Source organism: Thamnophis elegans, chromosome 10 (assembly GCF_009769535.1).
Source record: "Thamnophis elegans isolate rThaEle1 chromosome 10, rThaEle1.pri, whole genome shotgun sequence".
Taxonomy (NCBI): domain Eukaryota; kingdom Metazoa; phylum Chordata; class Lepidosauria; order Squamata; family Colubridae; genus Thamnophis; species Thamnophis elegans.
Genome location: NC_045550.1, coordinates 47,577,566 through 47,592,661, shown reverse-complemented (window position 1 = coordinate 47,592,661; position 15,096 = coordinate 47,577,566). Strand labels below are relative to the sequence as shown.

General features: G+C 38.5%; 1 protein-coding gene across 11 annotated transcripts in view; it reads left to right on the top strand.

Moving 5' to 3' along the window:
- VEPH1 (ventricular zone expressed PH domain containing 1) overlaps positions 1–12,962 on the top strand; it is a 144,229-nt gene extending 131,267 nt beyond the window's left edge. For all 11 annotated transcript variants that reach the window (XM_032225403.1, XM_032225404.1, XM_032225405.1 and 8 more), the window contains 2 exons: positions 6,742–6,878; positions 11,809–12,962. In XM_032225403.1, the coding sequence (XP_032081294.1) occupies positions 6,742–6,878; positions 11,809–12,045 (374 nt within the window). In that variant the 3' untranslated portion in view covers positions 12,046–12,962. The remainder of the gene's footprint in view (positions 1–6,741; positions 6,879–11,808) is intronic.
- The last annotated feature ends 2,134 nt before the right edge of the window (positions 12,963–15,096 follow it).

Below are 15,096 nucleotides of genomic sequence, written 5' to 3'. Positions count from 1 at the left end.
GTTTCCATCCATTGCTTCTTGTTCTACCCTCAGGTGCTTTGGAAAATAGTTTGACTCCCTCTTCTTTGTGGCAGCCCCCAAGATATTGGAACATGCTATCATGTCTCCCCTAGTCCTTCTTTCCATCAAAAAAAATAATCTTAAGCAGGTTCAGAACAAGAGGAGAGTCCACCAGAAACATCAAGATCATGCTCTAGATTGAGAAGTGAAACAGGGTCATCCTTGATGAAGGCTATGGCAAAATTCTTCCAAATTTTTACCAAGAACTCTGCCTGGATATCTGCTTAGTGACCATGAGCCAAGACTCATTCAAAGAAAACTTCACGGGGTTTTTTTAAACTACAAAACATGCTTTCCAGGACTGAAGTAGCTTTGAACAGTGGACTGCCCAAACATGATTTGTAATATTTTAAGCAGCATTTTTTTATTCCTAAAAACCTCTTCTCGTGTAATCTTATCATTAGAAGAGAGTATATGTAGCTCAGTGTTGAACTGTGGAGTCTTTGGTGCTTTCTAAGTTAGTCAGGTAAGGAAACATCTGCAAACAAATCACCAAGCTTAACATTAAGGACTCCATAATCTCATCGTACAGAATGCTTTAATTTGCAGTGAGTTCAAATCAATCACGTGACATGATGTGACAAAATTGATTGATTTCAAGAAGTAAAGGAAAGTTGGACGAAATTAGCATTGGATGGAAGACCATGCAGAAATGTTACGGCTATAACCTGTTTGGGGGGGGGGGGGGTTAAACCACCAGAAGGCAGCAAAAGGAAGCTCTTTCTATATTGTTGCCAAGAAAACTACATGGACTCTTATCTACATGGACTCTACAGTACAAGAGCCAGGATGAACTTAAGATTTTATTTTTATCTTACAATCAGGCCTAAAGAAAGGAATGATGGCTCCAAGAGAGCAGAGTCAATAATCACAGAATGTATTTGCAGGGGTAATGGATTTCTTTTCCATCTTTCATCCATTTGTTGTGTAGACAGCAATGCATGAGTCATGGTAGTTTCCTGCAAGTCTATTTTCTGAAATAGCCTTATGGATATATCTGCCATGGGATTAAAGCACAGGCAGCCAAGAACTGATATTGCTTTCATTAATGCTAGTTCTACCTTCCAATAAATCCACTGATGCTATTCTACCTAATTTGTAAAAGCTTAAAGGGAAAGAATTGGTTCAGTGAAATTGTGAAGCTGGAGGCTTTATGGGAATGGTGTCAAGAATTACAGAACTGATTAAAAAAATGTTTCAGGACATTGTGTTTCTTTGATCGTTTCTTCAGGCACCTTTTAAAATGCTGGGCTCCTTGCTCAATGTCTCCTGCATTTTGGAGAAGATACAAAAGGTATTTTAAGATGGTCAAAAAGATATTCCCTGTTCTCTATAATTTTCTTCCCGTACAAATCAGGACTATCAGATCTCAACTACAAAAGTCCAGATAACCACTAAGTAAAGAAAAGAATTAAAATTGTCAACAATTCTGATCATCTGGACTTTGTTTTAATAGGTCTGTTACAAATACAATGGTTCATGCAGCTCATAATAATATCTGGGATCAGTCCTATAAGAGTAGAGTAGAACTCACTTCTTTCTCTATCCATTTAAATGTATAAATACTTTGTAAAAGTTTTGAATGTTTCAATATCTCCCACAATTTGTGTGATATTTTTTTAAGAACACTAGCTTGGAAACTAATAGTCCTGTTATACAAACTTAAGTTTATTGTTATATCATAATTTCAGGCTGGCCTACAGTAACCACTAAAACTAAAAGACAATGCATTATGTTCTGTCTATTGTTTCAGATTTGTATTTATAGAGAGCAACTCAACTTTAGGCTAAATTCATACATACATACATACATACATACATAATTAAATCCAATTTTGTTGTCCTTATTCAACATTTAAGCCAGATTTCTCCATGATTGCTGAGAGTTTAAAAGATGCCATTTTTTTATTGTGGAAACTTTAGGTTGATATGACTGATCAAGACACCTTTTAAGATTACAGATATAATTTATGAAAGCTTTTCATTTTAAAAATCCTTACAAATAGAAATGTTGAAGAGATGAAAATTTCTTTCCTCATATGCTTGCTTCAGTTTCTGTCAATTTCAGTTGAAGAACATTTAAAAATTTCTCAAATCTGGATTCATTTGCAGTCTGAAATGGTATAGTACATTCTGCCATGTCAGCTTTTCATCACAAGAGTGTTAATTTTCTGTGCTTTACATACCCAAATCCTGATGAATGAAGGACCTTTGGCAAGGGTGTGGTACATGAAAAGTCACTATATTTCGATTTTTGTTGACATTTCTGATATTGCAGAAAGATTCCCCCAAAAGTAATATATGTGGGGGAAATGTTTATGTCGAGTTAGACAAATATTTAAACATTTACTCTCCTTAATCCTTTCCACATAAACATGAGTATGTATGTATATGTATATATGTATATATGTATATATGTATATATGTATATATGTATATATGTATATATGTATATATGTATATATGTATATATATGTATATATATGTATATATGTATATATATGTATGTATATATATGTGTATGTATGTATGTATATATATATATATATATATATATATATATGTGTGTGTGTGTGTGTGTGTGTGTGTGTGTGTGTGTATATACACACATACATACATATATATATGCTGGTCTTGTTGTATTCAAGTCTTTTCCCATGTAAGATTGAGATTGTCTTGGCAACGTTTCAGCAAGGTCTCACTCGCCATCATCAGGCTGGGTTTTGGGTTTAAAGTGTGATCGGAGCTGCCGTCTTTCTATAAATCTTGGCGGGGGTGTGTGGAACGCTGGCTTTGTTTCAGTAAGTGGAATGATTGATTGTGTGGTTGTATCATGATTGGTGCTGATTGGTACTGGCTGTATGTCTATTGTTGTTTTGTGTTGTAACGGCCTGGTGGTGGGTGGGGCTCGTTTTCTCCTCATCTGGAAACCAGCCCTAGTCAACAAACGAGCCCCACCCACCACCCAGGCCTTTATAACACGAAACAACAATAAACACACAGCCAACACCAATCAGCACCAATCTACCAATCATGATACAACCACACAACCAATCATTTCACTTACTGAAACAAAGCCAGCACTCCACACACCCCAACCAAGATTTATAGAAAGACAGCAGCTCCGACCACACTTTAAGCCCAAAATCCAGCCTGAAGATGGCAAGTGAGACCTCGCTGAAACGTTGCCAAGACAATCTCAATCTTACACGGCAAAAGACCCGAATATAACAAGATCAGCATATCTACACCCGTGAAAATCTACAAATATGTATGTATATATATATGTATGCATGTATGTATATATGTATGTATGCATGCATGCATGCATGCATACATACATACATACATACATACATACATACATACATACAGTCAGTTTACGTTCATACAGAAGAGGTTCCAAGTACTTTGAAAACCAGTTGAAGTGATGATAGAGCAAAAGTAAACCTGCACCTCTTTGGGAGTTATTGTACATTATCAAGAGTTTCTGATTTCAAACTGTTTAATAGTAATGAGGTGTGATCTTAATTTGTAATTGCATTTAATATTTTTCAATACAACTTACAATCACAATGGAGCCCAAAACCTCTGTGGCTAAGTGAAACAGCAGGTAAGCAAGTTTTGCTCCATTTTTTGTTGCCACACTTATGAAGTGAATCACTGCAGGTGTTAAGTTAGTAACACGGTTGTTAAGTGAATCTGGCTTCCCCAATGATTTTGCTTGTCAGAAGGTCGCAAAAGGTGATCCTGGTCATAAATATGAGCGTTATGACCATCATAAATATGAGTCAGTTGCCGAGTGTCTGAATTTTGATCGTGTGACCATGACAGCGGCACAATGGTCGTAAGTGTGGAAATGGTCATGTCACTTTTTTCAGTGCCATTGACATTTTGCACAGTCACTAAATGAACTGTTGTAAGTCAAAGACAACCTGTACATTTTCCTAAATAATGGCTGCTAAAAGGGCCAATACAATGGGAACTCCAGCTCATGAGTGTGGTTAATTCTTCCTTTCTGCTCATGGGTATCCAAAAGAGAAAGGGGTTAAAAAAAATCAACCTGGCAGCTGTGACTGAAGAGTAGATGCCCCACTCCTTTCTTAGGCGCATCTCGGAAATAGGGCATCCACTGCACAATTACAATCACATATTGGCTTTTTTGATGCACGTACAGCTTGTGGACACCCCCGTTTTTGGTACAGCCTCAATTAAAATACCCTCCAAATTGTAATTGGCCCAGGAGTTAAGATGGGAAGGCCTGGGAAAAAGACTAAAAAAAATGGGGGGAAACAGAGTTTTTTTCTGTTTTTTTCCAGGCCTTCCCATCCCTACAGAGGTGGAAATCTTCCACTGGTATGAAATAAACATAACCAGAAACTATTCCAGGGTTGGCAATACAGTAATTATAGGCATTACAGAATCCAAAATTAAATTTTAGAAAAGAAAAAAGAATTGGCTAAATCTTATGACAGTCCCACGCCGCAGTCACCTCCAAGGTCCGATGTTGGCACTTTTAAAGACTGCTGCTCCAGAACCTACAGTATCCGAAGACTCCTCTTGCTTGAGCAAACAAGGGTTGGGGAGCCTGGCTGTTCTTGATCCAGCTAAGCAGTGCTGGACTTGGATGGAGACTTTCAGGAAATCCCTGTATTCTAACCTAAATCAGGAAGTTGAAAAATATCCCAAAGCAAGCAGTGACAGCACTTCCGTACTGTTGCTAAGACGCAACATGGATGTAACCTGGCCAGCCTTCACTGTACTTACAAGCTAAGCAGAATTAAGTCTGTTTATTTTTTGGATAAGACACTACTAGGAAATCTCAGAACTGTCTGTTAGGCTGAGAAATTTAAAAAAAAGAAAAGAAATCCTGGCAAACTATTAGAAGTAGTAAACCACCACTCCACTTGTGCCAAGTACATTTTTCTTTTGCCAAGAAAATTGCAGGATGATGTTCCAGAGCAAAGTGTGATTCAAGATTTATTTATTTTTCTTTTTGTTGATCTGATAATGCAGTTTCTATTGCAGTTTGATATGTATATATAAATTGAAGGGACACAGTGGCTCAGTGGCTAAGATGCTCAGCTTGTTGATCAGAAAGGTCGGCAGTTCAGCAGTTTGAATCCCTAGCACTGCGTAAGGAGGTGAGCTCCCATTACTAATCCCAGCTTCTGCCAACCTAGCAGCTCGAAAGCACATAAAAATGCTCCTAGAAAAATAGGAACCACCTTTGGTGGGAAGGTATCAGCGTTCCGTGCGCCTTCGGCGTTTAGTCATGCTGGCTACATGACCACAGAGATGTCTTTGGACAACACTGGATCTTCGGCTTTGAAATGGAGATGAGCATTGCCCCCTAGAGTCGGGAATGACTAGCACATATGTGCCAGGGGAACCTTTACCTTATATATAGATATAATAACTATGCACTTATTTGACATTACTGCATGGACTTTTCCAGGTGACAAAAATTGCCCTGGCCATCAAATAAATAATAAATTCTGACATAGCTAAAATATCTTGATGCCTCGTTAAGGCTCGCTGTCATAACGGACCTAACAATTCAAAGTGAGTGAAATTGTTAAATTGATTTGTTTTTACATAATGCGTTTAAAGTACATAACTTTTTGTATAGTCAGAAGCTTTTGCATCCCTATTGACAATACAATACTTTGCTGAAGGAATATATCTGGATATCATTTTTGCTTTTATCTGCGTAATGAAATGTAGTGCCAGTAACTTTAATCTTCAGATAGGAAGCACACTTATAGCTCTGAACCGAAGTCTTCACCTGGTGTCTGAAATCCTGTAAAAAAGAGGCTGTTTCCATTTAAGAAATGAACTTCTACAACAGAGAGGTTACAGGGTTAGTGTACAAAACTCTACATGTTTAGACAGCTTAATTGCAAAGAAAATAAGAATTCCTTCAGAAAGAAATATTTGGAATACTCATAGTATTGTGTTTGTGACCTTTAAACTTTTCTATTTTAATTAGTGCCACATACTTTCGGGCATGTTATCTAGCTTTTGAAGTCAGCATCACTACTCAACCTTGTATTTATCTAACTATGCACCCTGAAAGTTTAAAAAAAATTAGAACTCTGGGGCGTCCTCAGTTCTTTGTGATATACTAACGGTTTGCAGAAGAATAGTAAGTATTATTCAAGAAAATGCACTTGGACCTCATTACAATGAACCTCTTTTCAAAGCTCTGACTAAATTCAACTGTATGTCCTGCTGCAAATCTCCTCCTCTATCTGTTCTTGCACAAGATTGGCTGGAAACAATCAGCTTTTGCCAAAGTAAAGGAAATAAAAGTACAAATTTTACCCATTTCTTGGAATTATTTCTTTTGAATGTAAAAAGAAATGCTAGAGTAAATGTACATATCTACATGTCCAAACCAATTCTCAGTATTTCTTCTCTATTCCCCTATTGAGAGATGAATGGCAATCAGTAAATGTAAACAAGAGTGGAATTTATTACAACTTGTCTCCAGAGTTGTCATAAACTTTATAAAAAAATGATGAATACGTACTCCTGACTTGATTTTTTTTTTTAGAAGGAGTAACAGTTTTTTTGTGATTCCAATTTATTAAGGGGAAATTGAATCTGTGTCTTACAAAGATGCCGCGGGAGCGGGGACAACTTATTGCTAAAATAGGACGTTTTTAACTATCCACAGTTGTGAACCAAGATGGCCAGCCACTGATTGAAGGCAGGTTGAAGGAAAAGCAAATCCGATGGAAATTCATTAAAAAATGGAAGACTCGCTATTTTACACTTGCTGGCAATCAACTTCTCTTTCACAAAGGAAAATCTGTAAGTTGAAGAGGGGGGAAAAAAACACCACTTTTTAAAAACTGTCTACATTCCCCAACTCTGAAAAATGGTGATGATTCTTTAGCATGCACTACAAATTTAAGACATAAGAAGATTTCCTAAGTGAAATCCATCCATCCATCAGTATTGTTTCATAGCTGTGGATCCAATTGGTCCTTAAAAATTTATACTGCTTTGTTTTCCAAAGCCATTTTTTAAAAAAGAGTAAAGATAATCTGGGTTACCAATCTTAGCAGTAGCTCCATCTTTATATGATAAGGACAGAACTTTTCAGTTTTGGCACATTTAGGGCAAAATGTTACAAGCAAAACCCAATCTTAATCCAAATGTGCAGTATTCTTTTTTTTCTAGCCAAGGTAGATTTCTAACTGGGAGTCTAGCTTGCAAGTTAACATATGGTTCCTTGCATCCCTGCCAGTTAGATTTATGTAGCGTACTGAAATCTATTCAGCTGGTATCACCTAATCAAAAAGATATGATTTTATGAGTTTAGAATATTAAGGCCACAAAAGTTACTTTGTTCCCAAATGTGTGCATCAACATCTTCTGCAGCTGTGCTATTTATTATCGTTAATTTATTTGTAAATTATAAAACATATTAACAGTTTTTCCTAAGATTTCTGAGTCAGGTAATACAATGAGGCTTCATTAATCTGCTTTTACATATATTGTGATCCTATTGGGGTTCAAAAGCAGTTTTGTCTTTTGAGATTTAAGATCCTCTTTGGTCTTACATTTTAGTTTTGGATCAAATGTTTTGCCTTTCAGCCTCTCCTATTTTATATATATATATATAAATAGAGACTGGGACACATCCACTGTGGCAATCATTTTATGACTATGTGCGCTCCTCAGCAGCCAATTTGGTAATGGCATCCATGACATTTTTCAAAAGAGAGTCACTAGTCATCAATGGAGAGAGCTTTGCTCTATGATGCTACATGCAGAAGCTACTCCCTCTAATACAGGGCTGTCAAACTCCCGGCCGACGGGTCAGATGCGTCACGCGCAGGCCAAACCCACGCCTGGTTTAGGAAAGGGGGAAAGTCTTGATACGTCGCTGTGACGACATGAGTTTGACACCTCTGTTCCAATATATTGGCTTCTGCAGAATGAACAGTAGTTATATTCCTAAGTAGCTTCTCTCATAAAATTTGCATTATCATTTGTTCTCACCTTCTGTAAGGCAACTGGTTCAGCATGTGACAGCCCATATACTTATGGGCATGTCTAGCTTTGCCTATATGATATTTGGGGGGGCTCCATTAGCTGCCAGTTACCATCTGGTTGCAATTTAAGGTGCCTTTGTTACATTTTAGGCCCTACATAGCATAATGTCTGGACATCTCCAATATCATTGATAATAGGTAGAATCTGCCCATCCAGTTAGATCAGAAAGGAAAAATAGAATCCTGCCACCGAAAGAATATCATCTTCATGAACACTGATGTTGAGTCTTCTTGATGATGGCTTCCCTATTCTGGACTAGCAATCCCAAGATAGAAGTTTTTAAAGAGCCCTGAAGATCTGACTTTTGTCAGGCTTTTGGGGTGGAAAGAAAGGTTGAACTAACTCCTCGCCACATTGATGTGATGGAATAGGAACAATTGACATATCCTTGGCTTATATTACTTAACCTGGTTGGTGGGTACCAGAAGTGGTATTCAACAGGTTCTGACCAGTTCTGGAGAACTGGTAGTGGAAATATTGAGTTCGGAGAACCGGTAAATACCACCTCTGACTGGCCCCGCCCCCATCTATTCTCTGCCTTCCGAGTCCCAGCTGATTGGGAGGAAATGGGAATTTCCCCTGAAGTGGGGTGGGAATGGAGATTTTACAGTATCCTTCCCCTGCTACGCCCACAAAGCCACGCCCACAAAGCCATGCCACACCCACAGAACCGGTAGTAAAAAAAATTGAATCCCACCACTGGTGGGTACACTATTTTAAGTTGCTGGGAGTCTTCTGAACGAATTGGCATAAAAGACTAAGGAAAATAAGCTACAGCTAGAGGAGTAGCAAGTGAGGAGATATCTCACTAGTAGTTTGTCTTCAATCTTCTATGGCTGTATGGGGAAAAGAGAATGAGTAGGCAAGGATCAGAAAAGCAGATGACCTGTGGTGGTGGCTAGAGAAGGACAGCAGTAGATATAGAAATCAGAGTGGGTGGGCTCTGTACGTTCTGTCTAAATTGGAACTTGGAACACTGCCAATTTCATTCCCTCCCTCTCTCCTCTCCTTCTTCTCTTTTATACAACCACTGGTTAAAGGAAAATATGTCGCCAGTGTAATGAAATCTTGTCAGTGTTGCTGTAGTGAAAAAGCTAATGAGGCTCCAGGCAGACCTAAAAGACAATGACTTTGTTTTTTCTTGAAACTGTAGCTTTTGACCCAGATAGTGTGTTTGTGCACTAGCAAGCATGACTGACAAGGAGGGTTTGCTGGATTAATAAGAACTATGGGTAAAATAGCAGGAACATCCATAGAGGAGGAAAAAGTAGGATGCCCGTCTTACATAAAATTCATTGCATGGAGCATTAAGACGTTGGTAAATTAACACTGAATCGCAGTTCTTCTCCCTGCTTGCTTCTCTACCAACATTTATTTGGTAAAATATGGAGCTGTAATGGCACAATGGTTAGAATGCAGTGGTGCAGGCTGACTCTGTGCAGGCTGACTCTGCCCAGAGTCTGGAGTTCGATCCTGGCTGGCTCAAGATTGATTCAGCTTTCCATCCTTCTGAGGTCATAAAATGAGGACCCAGCTTGTTGGGGACAATACGCTGACTGCTTAGGGAGTGCTGTAAAGCACTATGAAGTGGTATATAGGTCTAAGTGCTATTGTTAGTGTTATTGCCATTTATTTTAACAGCGTTAAATGACAATGAGGAATGAGCCCATTACAGGTGGCTGGAATTAGAGCCAGCTGAATATGTTTCTGTGCCAGACTGACTATGAGAACAAACAGAACACTTCTTAGTTCAGGATTATCAGATGGGCATCTTTCACATGCATTAAAAGTATTTAAAACCTAGTGGGAAAATTGGCCAAATCCTACATCTCTGGCTTCATTTAGAAGAGTATTGTAACATGTGCACTAATACTGAAAGAGGGGGGGAAACCATACATATTGATATCTTAGTAAGCACCAATTCCTAAAGAAAACCCCAGCTCCAGTGAAACGAATTGTTTCAGAGATTTTTTTCATACATGGTAAATTGAGCCTATACTGTAGTACCATTATTTTATGTATTCATTGGATCTAAGCTACACAGACAGCATTTTTACTTTCAGAGACAGGCAGTGACCACTCCTAAATCAGCCTAGTTAAATTCCAGAGATGAAGGTCAACCTCAACCTGATACTCACAACAGTCCCAGTACCACAATACATTGGTTTCTCTTTGTTCTTGCTCGTGGAGAAGTATAAAGAGCATTGCAGAAACTAATATTAACTAATGTTTAATATGAATACTGAAATTTCTGTTTCATATTACACCTAAGCATCTTGGGCAGTGGTGGGTTTCAAAAATGTTTAGAACCTCTTCTGTAGGTGTGGCCTGCTTTGTGGGAGTGCCGGCCATGTGACTAGGTGGGAGTGGCTTGCCAGCCATGTGACTGGGTGGGCACAGCCAACTTGTAAAATGTGGTGAAACTCACTTAACAATGCTCTTGCTTAGCAACCAAAATGTTGGCTCAGGAACTCTGGCATTGAAATGTGCAAGTCTTAAAGCTGTCAAGTTACAAGACCCTTGCACCCTAACTCTTTAGAAAAAAAAACCCAGGAGCGTTCAAACTTAACAGCTTTAAGACTTGTGGACTTCAACTCCCAGAATTCCACCTCTCGCTCTTCAACTTGATGATGTGCGGATGGGCGGGGGGAGGGAGCTGGAATTGGTTCTAAACGGCACTGTAGATTTGTGGAACCTCTTCTATAGAAGAGGTTAGAACTGGCAGGAACCCACCCGATCTTGGAGCATAGATAGTGAGGACAAGTAAGGACAAGATGAGGAGGGGGACAAATTATTAATTGTGCATCACGATGTCATGTGCTCTGACCTGGCTGACCAGGCTCCCAAACACGACAAACCTTCTATAGTTAAATAAATGATTCCTTTATTAGAAGCACTAGCAACCCCGGCAAAAAGTCTCTCTCCCTCTCACAGTAGGCTACTGTCTTTCTGTCAGGAAGATGAATAGTTCTCTGTGATACCTATTCATCTTCACCCGCTGCCTTTTATCCCCAGAGCTAGGGTCAGGCTTCGCTAGAAGCAGTGGCTCTTCTGTCCCAAGGATCGGCCCATAGATTTCCACTGCTTTCCTCTCCTCTGCCTTCTGCACATCTGCATGTCAGGCACTGGACCCATCTCTTCCTTTTCTTCCTCATCAGCCACCTCCAGACCTGGGGGCTGTTGACTCTCCATCTGAGGGCTGATGGACAGGCCAGGCTCTGCTTCTGTCTCTCTCTCTCTGCCAGTTCCATTCCCTCTTCTGTCTCTCTCTCTCTGCCAGTTCCATTCCCTCTTCCCCCTTGTAGCTCTCAGGCTGCCTTGATGCTAGCCCTGACTCCCATGCCTTCTCCTCATCTGATTCGGCTGCTAGAGGGGCCGGCGGATAACAGGCCACAACATCATGGCACAAATACTGAAAAGTATATATTTGCATCAGACATCGGGAAGTAAGTGCACTTTGGTAGAATTTCAATCATGGCAACACTGAACATGAGTGATTATTTTAGCATAATCTGTTGCTGTGGATATCTCAGAGCCTGAATGGCAGTTGAACTAGCTTCTTATCTACATGAAGCTGGGATGATGGCACTTAAACAGAACAAAAGGATTAATAACTAGTAACAATGCATTTTTTCTGAAGAGATATTAATCTCTGTTTCCTTCTCCATTGCTCTTTCAGAAAGATGATCCAGATGATTGTCCCATTGAACTGAGTAAAGTCCAGAGTGTCAAAGTGGTAGCCAAGAAACGCCGAGATCGCAGTCTTCCTCGGGCCTTTGAAATCTTCACAGACAATAAGACGTATGTCTTCAAGGCCAAAGATGAAAAAAATGCCGAGGAGTGGCTACAGTGCATTAATGTGGCAGTGGCACAAGCTAAAGAACGAGAAAGCAGAGAAGCAACTACTTATTTGTAGCAACTATAGATTTGTTTATGTTTTCCTGAAGATCATTTTCAGTCATAGATAACTTCGCGGAGTATCTCAATGTTTGAATTGCAAAAGATATTATACAGGCTGGGTAATGTGTTTTGCACTGAGAAATGACACCACTGAGATCTTTCCCACGATATTCCATCGTCATGATCTTTGGATATCTCATAGACTAGTTCTGTGTGTTCATAGAGCTGAGACCATCACAACCAGAAATGCCTATCCAGGGGATGGTGCCCTGCTGAAGAGAAGGAAGATATGTACTTAAATATTTAACTAATTGCAGTTATTGAGAAGCAACTTAGGACTGATTAGCAAGTTGCTTTCAGTTCATCTTGGCTGTACTTATAGTGCATGCTTATATCACATTTCTTTGGAGTCACATACATGAATTCCAGATATGACAGCTGCTCTATTTTGTCCTGACTGACTCCCATTTTTTGAGTATCCAAATCTGCCATTGTATGGTACTTTCCCTGAACCCCAGATCAAGGCAGTTGGCTGGCCATCATTGGATGGGATAAAGTTTAAAAGAATCTTCCCACTCTGAGATGATAGGCCATAGTTTGTAGGTTAAAGGTTCAGTGATTTAATGCTAGTCATGAGTACATTTTCAACAGAGGTAAAGATATGTTTGAGATTATGAAAGAAATCAAACCTGACTAGTTCATACTTTTTGCTATTCCACCTGCCACTTAGCAGATATATGAATCCATTCAAATCAGTGTAATTCATACATGACAACTGAAGCATATGGTTTCTTGAATCTGTTCCCATATGTTATATTCTAATTGTCTAGTTGCAAATTAACCATTTCTGGAGGGAGGCATGAGTTGAAAAAAATGCTGCCATCAGTAATGACTGTACAGCCTCATGTTCATTAAACATACTTACAAATCTTATCAGCTTTGACATTATGAATTATGAATTGAAGTCTTTGTTAGTCCGCATGATCTCAGAAATGTTATGTCTGGAGTTAGTTCCTGTTGCATTTAGATAAGGAAATCAGTTGATAACAGTAGAAGAAAAAGCATTGATAATATAGGTTCATACACAGATGGCCTTATCTGGAGAAACTCTTCACAGTCCAGAGAAACATTTATTTTAATCAAGCAAATGTTCTGATCATATTATGTTACATAAATGTTCATCATCAATCCCCCTAAGATATATATATCCATCTCTATAGCTTCCCTACCATCGTTTATCTGGACAGGAACATAAAACAACTTAATCATTAATATGTGACTCAATATGTTTTTTTTAGTAAAAATCCTGTTTTACTTCACTTAAAAAAAATTCAAAATCAGATGAGTAATCGTGCATGTAAATGAAAATGAAAAAAATTATTCAGAAGTTATTGTTGAATGTCAATGAATGCCTTCTGATCCGAAGCTACGCACCACTGACCTTGTCTGATATTGTGGGTCTCCGATTCAAATTAATTCTTTTCTCTAAATGAGAAACAGAATTATCACATAAATTGAGCCACTTTAAATCCCAGTTCATTTGCGTATGGAATTGAGGCACGTATGAATTCTTCCACATAAAGAAAAGGATCCTTTGTAGTAAGTCTAAGGACTGAGGATTACCACAACAGTAATGCAAGTGAGCGATATTAGTGCTTACATTTTATTTCCTACATGGCAATGTTTTGACCTGTGTAATACAATCATTGTTTTCTTTTGCTTCACTAGAATGTGTCTGAAATCATATAGCTTAAGACATTATTTTACTTAAGTTATCACCAGCCATCTTAGATCCTCCTTTTCACTTTAAGGACTATTGAAACAATGTGGAATATAACACTGTGAAACTGAAGACACCTCTGGGGTTGGAGCCAAACCTAATTGCATAAAATCAGCCTAGGTTTGGTCCCCCTGTAGATGATTATACTTTGGAATATTATAAAAGGAACCTCACTGCCATCAAGCTTTCCAGTTGCCCTTCTAGAAAAAAAAACTTAAGCAAAGCAAAAGCCATCAATCAGAATACAGGGGAAGGAGTCAAAAATATCTGTATCCCACCGCTGCAGGTTTTCTTTTTCTTTAGCTGCCAAATAAACTTTATAGGTTTTGTTTTTCACTGTGACACTCAGAGTAATGTCTGCATTTAGCTAAAAGCTGTGGAGCTCATATGGTTGCTGAAATGCAGGATGTATTCGCTTACTTTCGTTGCTTCCATAAGTGTTTAGTCTGGAATAAAATTTTCATTATTTTTTTTAGCCAAAGATCTGGATGATATTGCCAACCCACTGCATTCCTTTTTTTGGCTCTAATGAACACAATTGTGGTTAAATTTTATGTCCATTGCGCTATTCAGTCAAAAAGATTCACATGTTGCCAATCGCTTATTTTATTCAGCAGAACATTAGAGGGCCCAGTTCACTTCTGAACATTTGCCCAAAAGGATGATAGGTGGGATTAACCTAAATTTAAATAGCATTTTAATCCCTTGGCAGCATGTATTGTTTACATACATTCATCGAGGTTCAGTCCTCAACTTCTTCAACCACTGGAATGTAAAGCAGATAATGAGGAAACTTTTGACTAAGAATTATTGCCACAGAGCAGAAATAAAATGGATCAGATCTGATCTGGTATAAGGCATATTAAACAATATTAAAACCATAAAATACATTGCCCTATAATTACATAGAGAGATCTGGAGATAGTGCTGATAAACTATACAAGTCCATAATGAAAATAATGGCATTTCCTGAAAACTGGTGGCTTATATCAACTAAGGGCTTGCTGTGGTTTTCTTCCCCCTGCCTCTTGCTATTGCTTCCAAAGAAAAGGAATTAATTCTACTACTTCTTGAATCAAAATCACTGGGACACATGTCTTGGCTAATATTGTTTAGCTAATTGGGAAACTCTCTGGGATGGGACCATTCATCACATATTGTCCTAGTTTATCAAGAAGGATTCTGTGGTCAATTTTTTTATCAAAGGCCTTTCTAAAATCAGTTTGCTACATCTACATTTCCTTTGTCCATCAATCTAGCTACATTGTCAAAGAAAGTGGTAAGATT